Source organism: Lygodium microphyllum, chromosome 5 (assembly GCF_053477565.2).
Source record: "Lygodium microphyllum isolate KBCC chromosome 5, Lygodium_microphyllum_v1.1.10, whole genome shotgun sequence".
NCBI classification, from domain to species: domain Eukaryota; kingdom Viridiplantae; phylum Streptophyta; class Polypodiopsida; order Schizaeales; family Lygodiaceae; genus Lygodium; species Lygodium microphyllum.
This window is the reverse complement of record NC_141139.1, coordinates 48,699,950-48,721,672: the sequence shown is the minus strand read 5'-3', so window position 1 is coordinate 48,721,672 and position 21,723 is coordinate 48,699,950. Positions and strand designations below refer to the sequence as shown.

At 42.3% G+C, this 21,723-nt stretch overlaps 2 protein-coding genes across 7 annotated transcripts in view; one reads left to right on the top strand and one right to left on the bottom strand.

Annotated features, from left to right (window-relative positions):
- Positions 1-21,723, top strand: part of LOC148035796 (uncharacterized) — a 167,564-nt gene that overhangs the window by 14,694 nt on the left and 131,147 nt on the right. The window lies entirely within an intron of this gene.
- On the bottom strand, positions 1,702-2,246 carry LOC148035799 (uncharacterized). Its single transcript, XM_087678795.1, has 2 exons — positions 2,086-2,246; positions 1,702-2,053 (listed from the first exon to the last, which is right to left on the bottom strand). The coding sequence occupies exons 1-2, from the start codon at positions 2,244-2,246 to the stop codon at positions 1,702-1,704; spliced, it is 513 nt and encodes a 170-aa protein (XP_087534921.1).

Sequence of the window (21,723 nt, the reverse complement as noted above, 5' to 3'; positions counted from 1 at the left end):
GCCACGTCATCAGCACTGTGCCATGTTTATCATCAGTGGTATGCCATCATATTTTTGAAACATGGTCATGTTTACAATTAAATGAAATGCCTCGGAAACTCCTTCAAACCATGCAATTTTTATACTAGTTTCAGTTATGTTATCCATACTATCCATTCTAACCTCTTAAGAAAATCTTCATGGTCCTAGTTATGGTGAGACCATGGAGAATCATTATCATGTGATCATGAATAGGCACATGCCATTCATATTTCCCGATTTTAACCTTTTATATTATTTATGATGACATGATCATTATGTCATCCATAATGTCTACTTCAGCCAATTAGAATTTAAAAGGCTCTATTTAAGACAAGCTTCATGATCATAGTCATCGTCGAATTCATGGACAATCATTATCGTGTGATCATGAAGAGAAACGTGTCTATGTGGATAGAAATGATTAATGTGGACATCCAATGATTAATTAATCTAATCTTCTTGAGATTAGGAATACAACAACACGGGATGGTTTACAGGTGAGCGTGTGACTAGAGGGATATGAGGAGTGTTCTTGGCTGCACAATGTTGTTTCGAGGCTGTTTTTGATTGCTTGAGAGTTTGTACTAGATTGGGCAGCAAGGTTTTCTTTGAGGATTTCAAGCATGTGAAAGAGGGCAAGGTAGCATTTTGGTTGGATCACGACGTGGATTTACTTTTGGAAACTTTTACCCTTGAATGTGTCCATATTACTGCTGTAGTATATGATATGAGTATCATTTCCACCTTTCGGTTTTCTTCACCTACACAGAGGCATCATATGAAGATCTCACCTTGCAGCTAGAGGCAACACATGTGGAGGTGATGGTGCTTTGCTAAGAACACACTTGAACTTGCTCTTTTTGTGTAAAGTGACTTCTTTGGAATTGATGGTCTCGTAGCTTTGAGAGTTTGTTAACTTGGGAAGGCACAAGACAAAAAGTGGACTGTCTTGGGGCACTTAGTGATTCCCAATTTAGTGAACCATAACTTCAATGTTGTAGGCACTCATCTTAACCCCCTTGAGAGTGATGTAGTGAACAAGAGTTTGCACTCATGTATAGAAAAGTGCCAAGTTCAATGGACTAGATCAATCCACAAGGAGGAGTAAGCCCAAAGCTTTGCGGAATGCTTCGAACTTCTCACGAGGCAAAGCCTTATAAGAAGATCTTTAAGGTTGTTATGTATTAGCACATATGCCAAGTTGATCTCTCTTTAGAGAGTTTGTCTCTAATATAATGATAATGCACCCTCAATGTGCTTAGTATGCGTATGGAACATTGGATTCCATGTAATTGCCAATGTGCTTTGGCTGTTAGTGAAGATGGTGGTGGTAGATGATTGCCCAACACTCAAAATTGGCCAAAAGATGTTTGAGCCAAACATACTCTTTTCTTCTCATCCTTATTAGTCTTCTTTGTTTGAACAACATTTGTAGATTTCTGCTGATCAGTAGAAAGACAACTTTGTCTTTACCTTTTTGACTAGCCACAAAATCTTGAATTGCACATGCATAATGGACTTGTTTTGTCGAGATTGTTCTTCTTGGAGCAAAACAAAAACTGACTCATCAAATGACAAAGCATTCCGATTGCCTTTTATCATCAAAGGAAGAGTATATGCAAAACTTTGATGAGAATTAGCAAGATAATTGAGAATAGTTTGCACAAGTGAATTGTCTAGTTAAATCTCATTAGTAGCAATCAATTGCTCCTTAAGGTCTTTGATCTTTACCAAAAAATTGTCTATGGAATCACCTTCATCCATATGTTTAGTCTCTAATTGCTTACATTGATAAGTAACAAGCCCATGGGCCTCATTTATTCCTTGATACAAATATGTAAGTACAACCCAAGCATCCTTACCTGTCTTGCATGAGTGACTATGTGGAATCATGGTACGTTTAATAGACATTGCAATCAAAGCATGGGCCTTTGCATCTCTGCCATCCCAATGAATTTGCTCATGGGTAGATGGTGGTGATACTCTAGCATTAACTAGAGTAGAACTAGAATCTACAACATCCTCAACAACACTCGTTTCTATTGTTTATGCCACACTTGCAACTTCCAAAACACCATTAGGGGTCTTTCAATTCCATGGACAATGTTCCAAAGCCCCTTTGCAACCAATACATGACGCATCATATAAGTCCACAACTGATAGTTGATTCCATTTGACTTGTTCTCAATAGCCAATATACGGAATACATCATTGTTGCCAGCCATGGCCATTGACTGTAGTTGATGCAAGAGTTGCATGTATGGACGAAAATATACACAAAACTAACGTGTGCTATGTAAGGCAATATAAAGGTGACTGTAAGGGCTCTTACTTGTAGAATTGACTGTTGATGAAAATTCTACATAGAAGGATGAAATAGCTATGTAGTATTGACAGTAGTATGTGTTAAGCTAAAATATGCATTACATGCTGAATTAGCCTCTTGAAGAGCCCAAAAAATGCTTAATTAATGAAAACCCTAAAATGGGGAGTGGTTTGAGAGAGTTTAAAACATAGAGAGATTTGAGGTCTTGAAAACTTTCTATAAATAGGTAGGCTGCCCTCCATTCAGTCTAATCTCGTTTTTGTAGGTCTCAGGCCTTCTAGCTTCATGTTCCACACCCTGTTCACGGAGGACATCTTAGTCGAAGTTGCTCGACCTTGTCTACACCCATGTGGGTGTGTTTCCAGCCTTCATTGCGCAGTCCACACCTTCTATAGCTGCTGTCCAGCCCTGATTGTTCCTGCTGTCCATACATTTGCTGTCGCCAGTTGCCACGTGGCACATCTACTGCTATGTTTGTACTTGCTGGCTGCTACCCTGCCCCAAACGATTGTAGGAAGCTTGCAGTTGCTATTGCAGGCTGCGGTACAGGCTGCCACATCATCATCGTGATCTGCATTTTTTTGCAGGCTGCTACATCATCAGTTGACTGCTATGTTGCCTGTTTTTCTCTCTTCTCTATGTGTCTGACACTGATCCACCACATCATCTCCTGCATTTGTTTGATACCTTGGAGGCTGCCTTGCTGCATTTCGGGATCTGTCAGGAGTACGACACACTCTCCAATTTATTACCTTTGCCTTGGTCCTCGAGATATGAAAGTTCAGGGTTCCTTGCACGGTTTGTTTGTTGCATGAGAATTGTATATCTAGTATTCATTCACTCATTTAGATTTTCATTGTGTCCATTGTCTTTGAGTTACCCTAACCCTAACTATGTTCTGTCGAGTTTATGCTTTGTCATATGCTCACATTTATGTTTTTGTGTTAGGGTATTTCTTCACATGGTATCGGAACAAGTTTCTCTTCCACGAAGCCTTGGACTTTGATTTGAAAGCCCTTCGCAAGAAGCAATAACAATAGAAGGGCAATTTGACTCAAACACATCTTCACCACATCATCATGATGCCCTCGAGCCTAGCACATCAAGATACGAGATGGAGTGGACCTCACAGGTTGCTCTTTTCGCTTCCGACATGACCGGAGAGTCTTCGGACTACCATGGAGTCCATTGACCATACAAGATCTCAAGAGCTGAATACTATCTTATCCTCATGTATCGAGATCAATAGTAGATTGAAGGTAACTTTGATTGAGCTAAAATACTCTATTCAGCTGATTAGCATCCTTAAACAGTCCCAAAACACACTTAATGAATGAAAAACCCTAAAAAGAGGAGCGGTCCGAGAGAGTTTCAATGGTCCCCCAAAAACCCTAAATCTTTGGGGCACCTTTGAACATCTATAAATAGACAGGTTGCCCCCATTAAGCCTTATTTTTCCGTCTGTGCAAGTTTCACACCCTTAAGTGCAGATTTTAGCCATTAGTCTACCTCTACGTGGTTGTCCAGCCTTCGAGATTGCTGCCACCTCTCCATCAGCCCTTGCAGTGCCTTGGTGCCTTCCTCCAGGCTGTTGCCCGTTGTTTGGTGCCTTGCTCTAGGCTGCGTTTGGCATATTCCAGCTATCACTAGCATCTTCATAAACTCCAATTGCTTGCGTTTGGTGTCTCTTCCTCTAGGCGATAGGTGCTGGTGCTCCTGCTCATCTAGGCGATATCCACAGTTTGTATTTACACTCATTTGGGGGCCGCCTTTCATCTCCACAGCTTCTCCTACTTGCGTCTGGTGCTCTAGGCTCTTCTGGCATCATTGTTTTGCAAACTCCACACTTAGACTGGTGGTCATAGACTTGGGATCCGTTTTTGGTGGTGGATGCCACTCTTCGACACACTGCTCTGCCCTTGAGTATCTGTACACTCTTACATTCATTCGTAGTATTCATTCACTTTAGAGTTGTATTCTTCTCTCTCTTCTTCTGTTTGTGTTTGAGTTTTGAGTTTTTGCCTTTAGGGTTTGAGTTTTGAGTTTTGTGTTAGGGTTTGAGCTCTGCTTTCTGTGTGTGTGTTTGTCTCTTTGTGTTTGTGTTGTGGTCGTACACTTTGTGAATCCTTAGTGTAAACCCTAGCAGTTTTCTTCACATGGTATCAGAGTCTGTGCTGTTGTAAAGAGTATCTCGCAGATATTGCTGAGAGCTAGACTTTGTGTGTCATGAGGATATGAAAATTTGATGCTTTGCTTATGTTTAATTGACATTTGATTAAAGGATTAATCAAATGTGCAATTAAAAGATGCACATGTGTTGCTCATGTGAGATGCAAGCTACTTTTTCACAGTTGAAGGCCGAAGGACCTTGTGAAAAAGATGGGTGTCAAAGGCAAAAGTTGTAACAAGTTGCACTTGTTAGATTCTAGGTGAATTTTGGTGTCAGTTTGCCCCTAGGACCATTAATTGGCCATTAAGTGTCAGTGGTGACACTAGGGACTAGGCATTAATTAATGGATTAATGCTTGTCCAAGGGTTAATTAATGCATGGGACCACTTTGGGTTGCAAATGGCCTAGCCAATTAATTTTTGGATGAGCAAGGTCAATTTTCTAGGCATGGATTAAGGGCTGAATGAAAATTAATTAAATGGCTGGAAATTGCTGAAAATGGATTAAGAAAGCTGCCACTTGGCAAAACTTTCCCATGCAAGTGGGGAAAATGCTAAATAGGGCTGAAGGGAGAGGGAAATCTCGTTTTTTCATTTTTGAATCTGTTGGAAAGAGGTGTTGGACTGTTGCTGCTAGCTTTTGGGATCAATTCCCAGCCATTGGAGACCATTTTGGTGATGGAGATTGCATATTCTTGACCTTGGGAAGCTAGCAATTGCTGATGATGCACTTTCTCTTGAAGATCACAGTCTTTGATGCTCCTATTGTTGTTGGTGTATCCGTTTGGGGCTAGTACAGTAGAGCAGCAACTAATTTTGATCAGTTCTTCGCGACAAATATTAGAATTCTCTCTCTACAGCATTCTCTCATCTCCTTCAGTCTATGCTCAGCCATTCTCAGCAAGTCTTGGCCATTCGAAGGAGATCTCAGCCATTTTTGGCAGGCTGATCTGTAATTTCTGCAGTAAACCCTAATTTACAGTAGAAATTAGAGTTTAGCAGCCACCTTGGGATCCGTGCCAGAGATTGAAGGCTCAAGGGACTGAAATCAGCAGCTGATAATTGAAGATTATCAAGGGATTTCAGGAGCCAGCCCATCCCGAAGTGATTTGGGGCAGCATTTGGCCAGCCAAGGGTCGAATTGGAGAAGAAGTCCTGGGTGAATCAAGGGGCAAATGACCCAAAAGGCTTGCTGGTCATTTATGACAGCAAGAGCAATTGGTTAGCAGGAGGAGATTGAAAAATCTCAAGTTGTGCTCCTTCTAATTGAATGAAAGCTAAAGAAATACTGCAAGGGGCGCCAGTTTTGGGGCCAACAGGGAGTCTACTGTCCAAGAATGTTATGGTAAAGTGTGTATTTCATTTTATGTGCATTTATTTATTGCTGTAATTAACTCTTAAATCAGGTTATCACCACCCATTCCAAGAAGGAAGGCTGGTTTCATTGTACGAGGCACACAATATGACTTGTAATTGAATCACAATGTCCTAGACACCTTTTTCTCTAGTTTCTATGATGTCCTATCAGGCTTTTCCATCACTGGGGGCCCTGAGCGGCATTATGGACTTGGTCAAGAGGACGACACTCCACTTTCACCTTCACCTTCTTTTGCTACTTCTATTCCAGATTTCACTAACATGACAGAGGAGGACTTTGAGGAGTACTATTGCAACAAGCACGATGATGTTTATACCCCTCCTACCAGTTTTACTACCACCTTTGGATCGGTTGGTGAGGTTGGCCATCTCTTCGATCATGGAGGATATACGGCATTCAGAACGTCTGGCGATCCATCTTCATCATCTCAGTCAAGTCCAATGTCAGGTTTGGACAATCCTTTTGAGTTGCATGAATCAAAACCCTCACCTGTTTTTTCTTTTGAGGTATAGGATCCGGATGGCTTTGCGTATGTGAACTTCAATAGAGGGGGCTCACGAAGCAGACAGAATTCAGGTACACATACAACTTCTGTTTCATTTGAGCATGTAACACACACTTCTCATTTCCCTCTTATCCGACCCTCTTCTATCTCCACCCTTGATTATCTCTCTTCATCCTTTCAAAATCTCGGATTACACTCCACATCTGCTTCACACACTAGGGGTTGGATCTTTCATCTCTGCTCCTAGCACCTTCTTCTTCTCTATCCCATTCTCTACCTCTTTGCATCATGGTACTTCGTTAGGGGGAATGCTATCCTTTAACACAGTGCCTCTCACCTTTCTGCAAATGAGTACACCCATAGCACTTGGGATGGCTGTGATGGGCATCCCCCTCACTACCCCCAGATGTACCTCTAACGTGACAACTCAGATGTAGGGGTTTCCATCCTCAGCTTATGGTGCATCTTCACACTCTCCTTGGGTTACGCCTATGCGTGGATTCCCATCTTCTGCTCCACGTGTTTCCATCCCACCTCCTTGGGTTACTCATATGGCTACCATGCCCATGCATAGTCAGCCCAGTCCTACCTATGGATCCACCTTGTACACTACCCGCATGCTTGGTGGGCACTCTGGGGCCCATTTCCAAGTACACTCCACTCCCCCATCTTACCTTCATTACTTTTTTTCACACTACCCATCTCCGAGCACTACCACTTCTGTTGCAACGGCCAAGAATGCCTTCACGGATAAGACTCATTTTAATGGATCGAATTTCACCACTTAGTCGAAGTTCATGCAACAAGTGCTTGAGTCTTAGGGTCTTTGGGACCTCGTCATTGGTCTAGAGCCTATGTTGGACCCTTGACTAGCTCACCCTAACCCCATCCATCAATGGAGAGCCCGCAATGCCACAACCAATGTTGAGTTGATGTAGGGATTGCTTCCTGAGTTTCACTCTCAGTTACAGCACTTCCCACTCACGTCAGAGCATTGGAGTCACCTTCTTGACCGCTATGTGGCCCAAGATCGTACTCGGCGCATAAATCTTGACTTTGAGCTTCAAGAGTTCTCTATTAAGGAAGGGGATGATCTGAAAGTCAAGCTGGCTGAATATAGGCGGTTACTCGCTGAGTTCGCTACTATTGGCTCTCCAAAGTTAGACGATGATCAGGTTATGTTCTTCTTGAATAAGTTGCTCGAAAAATATTTCCATTTCATTCAGCACATCATCTCATAGCCTCGATTGCCAACCTTCTACGAGTTTGAGTGCTAGATCTTGCGTTGCGTGAGGCTGCATGATCAAGTTCACAAGAAATCCTCATCACATCCTTATTCAGAGCAAAGGGGGTTGGCTGTCTCTTCTTTGGGAGGGAAAACCAATAGTGGCAAAAACTTGCAAGATGTGAAGGCAAGCCAATCAAAGGGTAACTTCTCTTTCTCAGATGGAACCAAAGAACCTAGACCTATCTAGCAACAACTCCCTAACAAAAATCGGTTTTGCACACATTGCCAGAGAGCAGGCCCTGTGGACGAGGAGTGTTGCTCCAAGGCCCAAGGTCTTCCACCTAAAAAGCCTCAGTAGACCGTTGCAATTGCACAGTTTAGTGGGGCTACACCTTCCGCTCTTGCTTCATCTGCTCCTTCAGCACCCGTTATTGCTGCTGGCCATATGGCCCGAGCACAGCCTCAGCAGATAGTCTCTTTCACCACCCGGCTTGTAGGTTTCGATCACGTTGCATTTCATGCATCCATCTCACCTTCCTCTCCACCTCGTTAGGCGTTTCCTTGGTAGAGCCGTGCTACTAGACGTACGTGGTGGTGGACACTCTCTTAGACTAGCATGTCTCTAGGTCCTTTAGGATACCCTAGGTTAGTCTAGCATCCATTTTTCACACTTTTATAGTTGGGCCCATAGGATTCATTGCCCTTAGCTTTTCCATTATTATGTCTTCCGTTGCATTTACTCAGACACATACACATTCATGGCATTGTCTTTTCAGTTAGATTTTCTCTTTGTTATGTTTTGCTTTGGAGCATCTCACCATTGACCTTTGTGTTTGCAGATTCTCATCTCTTTTGTAGGGTTTTGTCTTTCAGTGTAGGGCTAACTTGTAGATTGCTTTAGGCTATAGACCTGGGGATGTGCACTGTTCCTTTCATGGTTTCATTATCCTAGGAGTGCTTATTCTTCTTCTAGCATGGAGGTTTTCCCTCCTGAGGCGGATCGTGTATCATCTCTCTTGATGCTATCATGGCAGTGACTTCTACCTTGCTCTTCCAACGGGGTGCTTCATCCACTTCATCTTCATCATCTTCTTCCATTCCTTATGGTTCTTGGCACCACACAAAGACTGACATCATACTGCCCTTCCTTCTTCGGCATCTACATCTAGGTTGAGAGGGGGTTCCTACCCTTCTTAGTATTCTATATGCTTCAGCACTTTGTCTTCGACATCGGCTTCTTCCCCCGGTTGCACCTTCCCCTTTGCATTGCATAATTTCATCATTTTTGTACTAGGGCCCTTGGACAAGTGAATAGTTTTTCCATGAGGGACACTGTCCAAGTGGCACCTACTACATGAGCATTCTTTAGTATGTCTCATACTTTGCATCTCATTGTGCAGAGCACCACTTGAGCGGATCCTAAGCTGTTTCCATACGGCAGCTGTTGTCACCACACCACCATACTCCATCACATGGATACCTCATTACGTATTTTTTCCTCGTACTTGACACCCTTAAGTGGATGGGTAAGCTTGTACTGTTTTGTGATGTGTTGGGTGTACCCTCCCTACTCTCGTCTTTTGGGTCATTGTTACTCAATTGGCCGCATCCCATAAATTTTAACTCTCCCTTGGAAAAAAAAAACAAGTTCAATGTGGTTCCATCCATCTTTGTAGGGCTTGGTAGGCAGCCGACATGCACCCTTTGTTCGATGCCCTGTCCTCTTTGGGGTGATCACTTGGACTCCCTTGGTAAGATAAACATCGCCTTTGTAGTCGTGGTAGGCCATTGGGTAGCTGATGTGCACCCTTTGTCCGATGCCCTGGCTAATTTGCGGTGGGACGCCTTGAGATAAGTACAAATCAAAGTGGTTGGCCTAATCTTTCGGTTCAGGTTTGGGCCTAGGGGAGGGTGTTGAGGTTAAATATGCTTTACAGTTGATTGGAATTCTTAAATAGCCCCAAAACACACTTAGTTAATGAAAAACCCTAAAAAGAGGAGCGGTTCGAGAGAGTTTGAGTGGTTTTCCAAAAACCCTAATTCTTTGGGACACCTTTAACATCTATAAATAGACAGGCTGCCCCCATTCAACCTTATTTTTTCGTTTGTGCAGGTTTCACACCCTTGAGTGCAAATTTCAGCCATCAGTCTATCTCTACGTGGCTGTCCAACCTTTGAGACTGTTGCCACCTCTTTATCAGCCCTTGCAGTGCCCTGGCGCCTTCCTCCAGACTGTCGCCCACTGTTTGGTGCCTTGCTCTAGGCTGCGTTTGGCATCTTCCAGCCATCACTAGCATCTTCATCAACTCTAGCTGCTTGCGCTTGGTGTCTCTTCCTCCAAGTGACAGGTGCTGATGGTCCTCCTCATCCAGGCAACATCCATAGTTTGTGTTCACACTCATGTGGGGACTGCCTTCCATCTCCATAGCTTCTCCTACTTGTGTTTGGTACTCCAGGCTCTTGTGGCATTATCATTTTGTAGACTACATACTCGGACTGGTGGTCATAGACTTGGGATCTGTCGTCGGTGGACGTCACTCTCCGACACACTGCTCTGCCCTTGAGTATCTATACACTCATACATTCATTTTCAGTATTCATTCACTTTAGAGTTGTGTTCTTCTCTCCCTTCTTATGTTTGTGTTTGAGTTTTGAGTTTTTGTGTTTGAGTTTTGAGTTTTGCGTTTAGGGTTTGAGTTTTGCTTTCTGTGTCTGTGTCTATCTCTTTGTGTTTCTGTCATGGTCGTACACTCTGTGTTTCCTCAGTGAAAACCCTAACAGTTTTCTTCATAACTTTGAGTTTTCCCCTTTTAGATTCGGTGCACTAGTCTAATGATTTTGCTGGAAGGACGGAAGCTCCATGAAGGATTGGCCATCTTGACGTGGATACTAACATGGAGTACAAACCATTTTCCTCTCTACCACCATTATCTCCATCTCTAACCCTTTCATCTTTTTTATATACATCTTGACCTTCATTCACTCTTATGTGAGGTACACAAATCAATACTTCTCAATCTTTTGAATTTATTTTTCCCTCTGCAAGATATTGGTGATGCTTAGAATGAATTCACTCTTCATATCAAGTATTGGTTCATAAGCCCTGAAGAGGATAGACATTTTCATTTGAACTTAAGAAAAGGTAAGCAAAAATTGCAAGTTTCATTAGTGAGTGCTCCTTGTTTCCTTCAACATTTAATGGATAAAAGGAACCTAACTCATTTTTCATTACTACACAAATGACAAATCCATTTAATCTCCCACCCCATCCCCTCGAGTTCGGTTGCACCTTCCTTTTAGCCTCCATTAAGTGCACTTTTTATGTTTTCACATATCACAAAGGAGGGTCCTTCACCCTTAGGCATGCCCTGTAGGACCTCGTCTTTCCTCTGTTGTGCGGTGTCTCCATGATGGAGGTTCATCCTCTTGCACACACACTTTCGGGTTTTTCATGACCTGGGACATTATGTCCAACATTTGGATGCATTCGTTGCTGTCCAAAAGGCATTGGATTGACATTTCCAAGATTTCCATACATCTATTGTCCTTGTCCCAATGCTAACATTTGCGTTTGTTCATTGATAGCATTTGGTGTATTGTGAGGTGGAGCTATTGTCACAAAGATGTGAAATTTTGATGCTTTTCTTAACATTTGATTAAGTACTAATCAAATTTGCAAATGCGATGTGCACATGATGTGCAAGTTAGTTATTTTACAATGACGAGCCAAGGACCTTGAGAAGTCAATGGGTGTCAAAGGCAAAAGTTGTAATAAGTTATACTTGATGGATACTAGGTGGTATTTGGTGATAGATTTTGGCCTAGATCATTTTATTAACCATTAATGTTAGTGGTGACATTAGGAACTAGGCATTTATTAATTAAGATTAGTGGTCAAATTGGCCTAGCTAATTTAATTGTTGGGTGGCACATTTATTTTTTGAAGAAGAATCAATAATTAAATTAATTTTTAGAATTAATGTTTTGCACATTAATTTAATTGGGCTGAAAATTGCTGAAAAATGTATTTAGAAGGCTATTGCTTGGCAAAACTTGCCCATGCAACTGAGGGAAAGGCTATTAGAGGCTGGCAGAGCTTCATTCTAGCATTGTGGAGGTTGGGAGAGGAGGAGAAAAAGCTACTGCTGCAATTTTCCAGCCATTGGAGGCTATCAAAGAGCAACCCCTAGTTGATGAGGAAGCCATTGGAGGTAGGTGACAACCCTTGTAGGTGATAGCAATTTTGGGCCCCACAAGGATAGGTGATTGCATGTGGGGCTTTTGTTGATGGTGGGCTTTTGACAATCAACCATTCCTAAAAATTTAGCCAATTTTGGCGATGAAACTCTGAAATTTCTCTCTCTAGCTTGCTCTTTATTTTGTTAGTCAATTCACAACTTCCCCCAGGAGATCTCAGCCAAATTCACTCCCAAGAGGGTGCGATTGAAGAATTTTTATTGCTAAGCTAAACCCTATATTACAGTAGAAATTAGGGTTTACTAGCCACCTTGGAAAGAGTGCTCAAAATTCAAGGCTTAGTACTTATTTAGCAGCTTAAATTTGAGGATTTCAGAGAATTTCAAGAGGCCAGCCAGCCAACATTAAGTTTGGGGTAGAATTTCTCTTCAAAGGAGAAAATTGAAGGCCAAACCCCAAGCAAACCAAGGTGTAAATTGGTTTGAAGGCTTGCTGTTTGCTATGGACAGCAAGCTAAAAAATGTATTGAAAATTGAAGGAGATTAGGTTGGATCTCAGTGTATTTCAACCTCTAGTAATACAAGTTAAAGAAATACCACGAAGGGGTACTAGTTTTCAGGTCAATCTTATGTCCAATGTCCAAGATTAAGTGGTAACATTTGTATTTATTTAGTTTATGTGAATTTTATTGCTTGCTGTGATTAGTGCTTAATTAGGTTGTTCACCACCCTGTCCAAGAATGAAGGCTGGTTTCAGCTGCATCAATCCTTGGTAACTTATGCTCCTTTGAAGCCTTAGAAGACTACTTCTTTTTGCCCTTGCTGTCTTTTTTGGACGACTGCATAAAACCAGCAAACCAAGGATCCTTAGTAAGCTGAAACAAAATACCAATTGCTGCCATCAATTGTGCATCGGAATCCTCCTCTTCTTGCTGGTTTTCAGCATTAAGGGGCCATGAAGGACCCGCCTCATGATCAAAACCCATATTTTCAGTATGCTGCCCATGATGAGTGCCCATTCCTAGATTGGGTATTGCACTTTCTTCATTGCCTTGTGACTCTTCAAACATCAATGCATCATCGAAGTGTGACTCTCGACTGCTAGATGAAGACATGCTTGCTGATTTTCACATATCTGAGAATGGATTCACTGAACGGCTTGCAATTAGGTGCCTTGGGCCCACCTACTCAAGAGAGCCAATGTAACTTGGCAGTGAAACCATGAAACCAGCAAGGTGGTAAATGACTTGACTAGCGAATAGTTACAACAAGCAATAAATTCAGAGAAAATGAAATAAACACTTTACTAATTAATAGTGGAAAATTGACACACGATTGGCCCCAAAACTAGTGCCCCTTGTAGTATTTCTTTAGATGCTTTAGAGGAACCTCGTAGTATAGTGAGATAGGACTCCGATCCCAAGAAGAGTTAAGCCTTGCCTTGGATTTGAAAGGATACTAGAACAAAGGGCTCTCACAAGTGACTAGCAATACAAATCTCCAAATTTCCCCTTGATTTTATGCACATATTGGTGGTTACTGTCGGGGTTCACCATGTCAAAAGATGGAATGGTATGCTTCGGTGTCGTGTTGGGAAACAATAGGATTTGTAGGGAGAAAGATAGTGTATGACAAACATTGTGACAAAGAAAACTCAAAAACATAGAAGAATGATGAATAATAAATTGAATCATAGTGAATGTTGATACAATGAAGCTGAACCTTAGATTGGCCATGTCTCTAGGACTGGTATTGAGGTGGGCAAGGGTTAGAGGTGACTACATTGTCTTGATTGATCAAGTGGTAGCACTTGTGGATGAAGATGCTTTGCAGAGCGAGTGAAATATAATCCTCTAGCTAGTGGGATGTTGAAGTAGACATAGGAAGGCGATAGTAGTAGAGGAGACAAAGTGTAATCTTTAGGGGTTGTTGATGAAGAAGGATATGCTGAAATCTCTCTGTAATGATGATTGCGATCAAGTTGACTGCTAGGCAGCCGTACTGGAGGAGAAAACACAAAGTATGTTGGTGAAGATCTCTCTATGCAACTGGCTATGGATAGATGACTGTTGGCAGCTCTTCAGGAGAGTAGAAAACACAAAAACATAGGTATCTAATCTTAAAATGAGGAAGAGGGTGTAACCTACTATAGTTGGCCTAAGTCTGCTCTGCAAATATAACCTTTAGAAGGTGACAAATTCTTTGGTATTGTTGCCTAGGTGGTGGGTTGGCAGTAAGAGCTAGAAGCACGGAAAGAAGATGAAGACGATCTACTATACTAGACCAAGGAGGAGTGAAACCAACAAACACAGTAGTGGAGAATAATGAAGAATAGGTTGTTAGGCTATGTGGACTCAAGATGTAGTAAACTGGAGTGTCTAGAGCTGATGGCATTGTGAAGACCTCCAAAATGAAGTTGCCTCTGAGTATGGTGTCAAGATCATCTAGGAAACCTCAGGAACTGAGATATTTGCAAGGGGTAGAGGCTCAAATTGTGAAGAGGGAATGATGAAGAATGAAGGTATATGAGGGTTTGTGTGACAACGCCCATGCCTATTTATAGGCCACAAATGGGCATTTTTCCCACCGTGCACTATAAATGCCAAATGAATACAAATAAGCCTTTTTTGGGGCTATACATGAACACCAAATTTAGGAATTATTGTGGTACAATCATTTGTTAATGCATTTAATGAATTTGGTTGCTCAACACACTAGACTGTTGTTGCCTACTCCAAATTGACCCTCCTCTGTTGTTGCAAACCCTAAACTAGTAGTTGCCTACATACACTACACTCTATTTTGAGTTTTCACTAGTGATGACCAAGGACCCCCACAAGTTTCTTAGTCTTGTATGGCGTGATCTCTCCCCTCCTACCACATGGGAAATGCATAACTCAACCTTTAGAAATGAATTTTTGGGTATAATTTATTGTGGAAATTTGGTAATTGCTTGGCCCTCCCACAAGTTGGCCATTTCCATCCACAATTTAAAATGCGAAGTCCATGAGCTTAAAAGCGTTCAAACTTTCATTAGCCTTAGTCATTGGCATTAAATGGTTCCTTTTTCCCAAGCCCCATGATACCACAAGCCATTTCCAAGGGAAAATTTAATGCCTAGAACCACGACTTGTCACTAGGCACCAGTTGGCACTTGTCCAACATAATGATCACAACTTTTGCCAATTTACTTTGTAGAATATATTGGCTATAGAAGGTAGAGAATGAGATTAGTAGCATGCAAGGATTGGAAGTTGTGTATTGACTTAGACCTAGTTTGTTGCACTTCAAAGAGATAGAGATTTTGGGCATATTAAAGGATACCTTTACAAAGACAAGATTGAATTCATCCTCCAAGAAAGTAGATTTGGAGAGACCCCGGTCTAGGATAGGTCTCTAAGCATTCACTTTTCCTAGTACAAGACTAGCTTTGGGGAGGATGATGTAGAAGTGGACTTAGGACTCATGAGTGAGCGAGTTGACTTGATAGAGTATATTGGCTGTGGAAGGTACAAGATGAGAGTTGTAGCACATAGCAATCAGAAGTCGTACATTGACTTGGACCTAGTTTCTCGCACTTCGGAGAGGTATATATCTTGAGTGTATTAAAGGAGACTTTTACAAAGACTAGGGTGGAATGGAAGAAGGTGGTTTTTGGAGAGACCCCTTCTAGAAAAGGGTCCTAAGCACTTAGTGTTCCCTTTTCTAGTAGAAGACCAAGTTAGCGAGGAGGACCAAACGTAAGATTGGGATGTGGTTTCTATAGAGGAGACTTAGAGGCATTGCTTTGGGATTGCCCCTAGGCTTACATTTGGAGGGATGCCCTTAATTGGGTATTTCACAGCACTCACATTGAGTTATTGTGACTTAGGAAGTGGTTGTGTAGGTCATTGACGAAGGATATGCTTGTGGGTATTAGGATTTCTAGGGGAGCATAGCCTATGAGATAGTTCACCATGAAGTAGAGAGTCATTTCCACTCCAAACTATTCTAAGTTGGAGACTGTCACATAGAAGTGAAAGGGGTATTCTAGGGTATTCTCATGTTAAATCAACATGTAAAACACACTATTCAAAGCAAGTGTGCTTCTATATGTGAACATGCTTTAAGGGGAACCATATAGAGCATAAATGTGGTCGGCTTTAAGGCCCATGCTGATTGATATGGTTAAATAGGCTAGGAGGTTGGATCAATATTGATGTTGAAAGTTCTATTTTTGTATTCATTCCTATAGAATAATGTTCCTTTTCAGCTTAACTAAATATTAGTCCAATTGCAAGAAGGAAACCTCTCTCTCTCTTTCTCTCTCTCCAACACCTTGTTTTAGAAACTTTGGTATACACTTTATAGTTCTCTTTGGTGCTTTGATTTCCAACTTAACACTTTGAGGGTCCAGTATTGTCACTAGGCTCCTTTTTGTGAAGAAATACTCTAAACGCAGAAAACATAGAACCAATCATATGACAAAGCAGGAAGAATTGATAAACATAGAGTACAGTTAGGGTTAGGGTAACTGAGAGCCAATGAATAATGAAGTGAATGACTATTGAATATACAGTGCTCATGCAGCAAACACACTATGCATTGAATACTGAACCCTGAACTCTCGCATCTCTGGGATCGAGGCAGAGATTATGGGGTGAAGTGTGTATCGTACTTCAAAATAGATTCCAAAATGTAGCAAGGCAACCTTTGTGTGTTGAACACCGGTAAATGTAGCCACAGAGGTTGGGTATGATGCAATATGCGCAATGAGGAGAGAGAAAAACCAAAAACGTAGGTACTTGAGGAGCGAGAAAAACTAGTCGACAACTGGAAGTAGTAGACAATTGTGCAGGAAGTATAGGCGATAGTTGGAGGAGAGAGAAACTCAACCAACACAGATTTTGGATGATGGTGATAGATCCAACTAATGGCGTTAGCAACAAACACAAGCATAAGATGATAGGCGCCATCTCCAGGGTACCAGATGATAGCTCCTAGATGCAGGTGACAGCTTTGGGCTACAGTCGACAACTCATAGGTGGAGACAAAGGCTAGAATTAGGCACTAGATGGTGGTAGACAACAATGGAAAGCTCTGATTGCAATGTCCTTTGCGAATGGGGTGTGGGCAGTAGAGATATGACTCTTGAAATATGCAAAAACGAGACTAAGGGAGAGTGGAGGCTTGCATGCCTATTTATAGAAAGTTTGGAACAATCAAATCAAGGTTTTATATATGGGACACAATAACTCTCTAGGATTGCATTTTTTTAAAAATAAAAAGGTTTTTTCATTAATTAAGTATGTTTTGAGGCTGTTTAAGTCAAACTAATGCATTTTTAGCTCAACACCCTCTCTTGGACCCAAAATTGAGCCGTAAGAAATAAGCCCTTTTTGTTTATTTTCTTTTACCCCAAGGCATCTCATCCCAAAGCAGCCAAGGTATCGGGCAAAGGGTGCACGTCGGTTGCCCAGTGACCTACCAAGACTACAAAGGCGATAATTATCTTACCAAGGGAGCCCAAGTGATCACCCCAAAAAGGCCAAGGACTGATCAGTCCCTGCACGCAGCTTGAAGTGTCAGTGAGGGCACCAGATTAGGCTGGAAACAAGGGCAGAACCGATGCCGGAGTGGGAGAGGAGAGAGACTGCGCTGAACCTGAAACACAATGTGTATGGCTGATGAGGGGGGGCTACTATATATAGCCCCCCAGCCATAAATCTGGCCGACTGGCCAAAAAAACTGGCCGACTTGGCCAGAAAACTAGCCGACTTGGCCAAACTGGCCGACTGCACCAACAAGCAGCCTCTAAAGGTTGACTGCCACAAAAAAAACAGCTATACCTAATCTGACAGAGCTCCTTTGTCTCCTGCCAGACTCTGACAGGAGCTCACAACTAGGAGATGACAGACTGACACTGAACTAGAGCAGGCTAACAAAAGAAACCACCTCCTCTCAAACTGGAAGGAGAAGTAAGGGGGAAGCACCCTCTCTTCCTCAATTTGAAGAAGTAGAGGAGAGTGTACCTAAGCTGATCCGTGGTAGAAGATATTGCAGAATCGGCCTGTTAACCGCCTTGGTCGAAATATTTGTAAAATTGTCACTGGAAGGCACAAACTCTAGGTGAATAGTGTCTAGCTCAACCTACTCTCTGGTGGAGTGGAAATGAACCATCACATACCATGTCCAAGGGGTGGTGATCGGATTGCCCACAAGGGCAATGACACTCTTATTGTCACAGTAGACAATTGTAAGTGCCTCACAAGGAAACTGAAGTGTGGTCACCAAGTTCCTTAGATAGATGGCCTTTGTGGTATCATCGAAAAGAGCCCAATAGTTTGTCTTGCTTGTGGAAGCCGCCACTGTCTCTTGCTTATGGCAGTTAGTCCAAGAGATGGGTGCCGTGCCCAAGGTGTAGAGGTAGTTGCTACTATGGGAACACCGGTTATTAGGATCTCCCACCCAGTCAGAATCAGTATAGCCTTGCTAGCATAAACCATGACCATAAGTTAGTCCATAATTATAGTGCACCTTAAATACCTTAACACATGAAGACAAGCAATCCAATTTTGGACATTCTAGGTGTATTAAAATACTCACTAAGCAAACTAATTGAGTATGCAAGATCTAGCCTAGTATGAATCAACCAAAGTAATTTTTCTAGAATAGAACGATAGGTGTGAGTATCAAAAGATTGACCTGAGGTATCCTTATGTAGATGGACAGTGGGATCAAGAGGTGTGGCCAATGGCCATGTCTCATCAGTGCAATACTGTTTCACTAGTGGTAGGGCGCACTTTTGCTATGACAAAAATATACTTTCCTCGGATCACAATCTTCATCCCCAAGAAATAAGACAACAAACCTAAGTTGGTAATCTCGAATGTAGCGCAAAGCTTTGCCTTGATTTCTGCTACGGTCGTAGAATGTGAGCCAGTGAGGAGTATATCATCAATGTACAATAGGATATAGCTAACCCCCACGCTAGTGGTGCACACATATAGATTTGGATCATAGGGGGTAGAATGGTACCCAAGAGTTTGTAAGAACTCGTCTATTCTATGGTACCAAGACCTCGGCACTTGCTCCAGTCCATAAAGTGCTTTCTGCAAGTGAAATACCTTGTCATTTTGATCAGCGGGCGGTAGAAAAGCCAGAAGACTGCTTCACATAGACTTCCTCCTGCAAATAATCGTTCAGAAAGGCACTTTTGACATCTATCTGATAGATTGACCGATTGTGGTGAGCGGCGAGCGCAACCAACAGATGAAATGAAGTCAATTGAGCAGCAGGTGTGAGGGTTTCTTCATAGTCAATGCAGTGCTTTTGTGTGAAACCTTGTACTATTTTTGTTTGCAAGCGCATTGTACACAGTAGTGCAGAAACTATTTTGTATGCCCTGCCACAAAAATGTTTTTATCCCTGGTACCGTCGCTATTAGCGTCACAAATTTTACTGCTCGCGTCGCTATTAGCATCGTTATGCACGTCGCAAACCATCGCTATCAACGTCGGTATTGGCGCCAATACCGACGCGAATAGCGACGCCAATACCGACGCTGATAGCGACGCCAATACCGACTGTTCTATGGCGCCGCCAATAATGACGCTTTTTGTGACGACGGGGGCAAATTTTGTTGTTTGCATTTTCATCGCTTTAAACGTCGGTATAAGGCCTATATCTTGTAGCGAATTTTCGCAGTTAAATATGCTTAGCTTGAGAAGAGAGGAAATTCCACAAACGAGAATTAGTGGCAATTCACACGTCAACATCCTATCTAAATCCTTTTTTTCCCACTCTTCCACTATAGGGCGAGTTTTGTATTTGTCTAAAGTGCCATCATCCTTTAGCTTGGTCCTGTAAATCTACTCAGTCCTGATGATCGGCTTGTGATGAGGATGATCCACCAAAGTTGAAGTCCCATTTCGATTGATACTATCTAGTTCCTTCTTCATGGCCTCATGCCATAGAGAGTCTTGAAGAGCCTTCTGTCAATTGTCTGGCTCAGAATGAGCAATGTAATCAGTTGTAAACAATGATGCAAATGAAGCCTAAGGGGCGAGCCAAGTAGACCTTCTAGGGCGCTTCGGAATGGAATTTGGTGGAAGGATCCTTGAATTCGGCATGGTCTGCTGGTACCAGTGAGGTAATGAGTCTTGCAGAGGGGGTGTGCGAGTTGAAGTATCTGCAGGAAGGTCAGGAGTGGACAGTAGACCTAGCTCAAAAGGCACGATCTCAAATGATGTGAGCGGCAGTGAGGATGCAAGGTCTGGTGCAGAAGACTACACTATGTCCCTCTCATCAAATACAACATCCGTCCTAACGATCACCTTGTTTGTCTGAGGATTGAACAAATGGTAGGCTTTTGCTTTGGAAGAATAGCCCACAAAGATCAAGAGATTTGCTTGAGAGGTGAGCTTTTCTATCTTGTTATTCGGAGTGTGCGTATAAGTGCAACTACTGAAGACTCTAAAGTAGGAAACAATAGGCCGAGAACCGAAAATTGCCTCATATGGAGTCTTTTTAAGGACCGTTGTAGTTGAACATTGGTTAATGATGTACATTGAAGTGTTAACAACCTTGACCCAAACACGCTTAGGGACCGTTGTAGTTGAATATCGGTTAATGATGTATATTGAAGTGTTAACAACCTTCACCCAAACACGCCTAGGGAGCTCTGCTGCGAATTGCATACAACGTGCCATATTCATGACCGTTCAATTTCTACACTCTACGACTCCATATGGTGCAAGGGAGTTGGTAGAGATGAGCTTGCGAGCAATGCCATGCTCCTATAGAAACTCAGAGAACTCTTTGGAGGTAAACTCGTTACCAAAATCACTCTTCATAGTACCCATACAAGGACTAGTTTGGTTATGAACTAGCAACACCCAAGCTTGAGGAAGTACACCCACATGTGCCTAGAGGAATCATCTACCATAAAAAAGTACAACGTGCCATTCAAGGCAGCAACAGCAGATATGTGGTCCCAGCCTAAGGGGTTCCTCAATACATGTGGTAGACTATTGAGGGAAGGGTATACAATGCTACTCACCTAGGTGGTATGCTTTACAAACCTCTCGAGATAGTTCTAGGCATGGAAGGCCCTCAACCATTCCTTGATACGACAGCTCATAAGGAGAGTCATAGCCAAGATGTCCTAAGTGAAAATGCCAAAGATGCTTAGAGTTTGTGGGCTCTCGTCTGGTGGCCAAGGCTTGGAAGCGATTGAACTTCGAATCATTGGTAGTTGGCTAGGTAAGAAAATGGGTCATGTGGTAAAGGCCATTAGGTTGTGTCTTGCCTCGAGCAATGGGTTTCCTAGTGGCAGTGTGGGTCTGGCCTTGCCATTGCCCTTGTTGGGGATTGCCACTACTTTGCTTCCCCTATTGGGGATTGCCTAATTGGGGTGTGAGGGTCCGATTCTTTGATTTTGGATGTGTGCCTCTTGCTCTAGATCGACACTTCTTGTAGTAATGGCCAGCCTTTTGACAATGTTGACTCTTAGGTACATTCTGCCATCTAGGTTTGAGAGTAGATTGTGTGGTTCCTTGGGATTCACTAGCCTTGTTTTGATTTTGATTTTGATTTGAATTTTGTTTGGCCTTGCCTTGCTACGCCTTTTGAGAGGATGCAATGAGAGCCCCCTCTATGGAGGATGTATTATAAAATTGATTGAACAACTATACATAACACAACAATTGACGCTCAAACTCATAAAATGTGGGTCTTTGAGGTTGTGAAATCACTTGTTGCACAAAATGGTAATATTTTCTTGACAGCTTGTTAAGGAATAGAGTAACCTGATCGTCAGAGGACTTAGGAACCCCAATGGTTGAGAACTCAGTGAGAGGAGACATTGATACTTAGCCAACTTGATGTTCAAGTCATCCTTGTCGGTGATTTTAACATTTT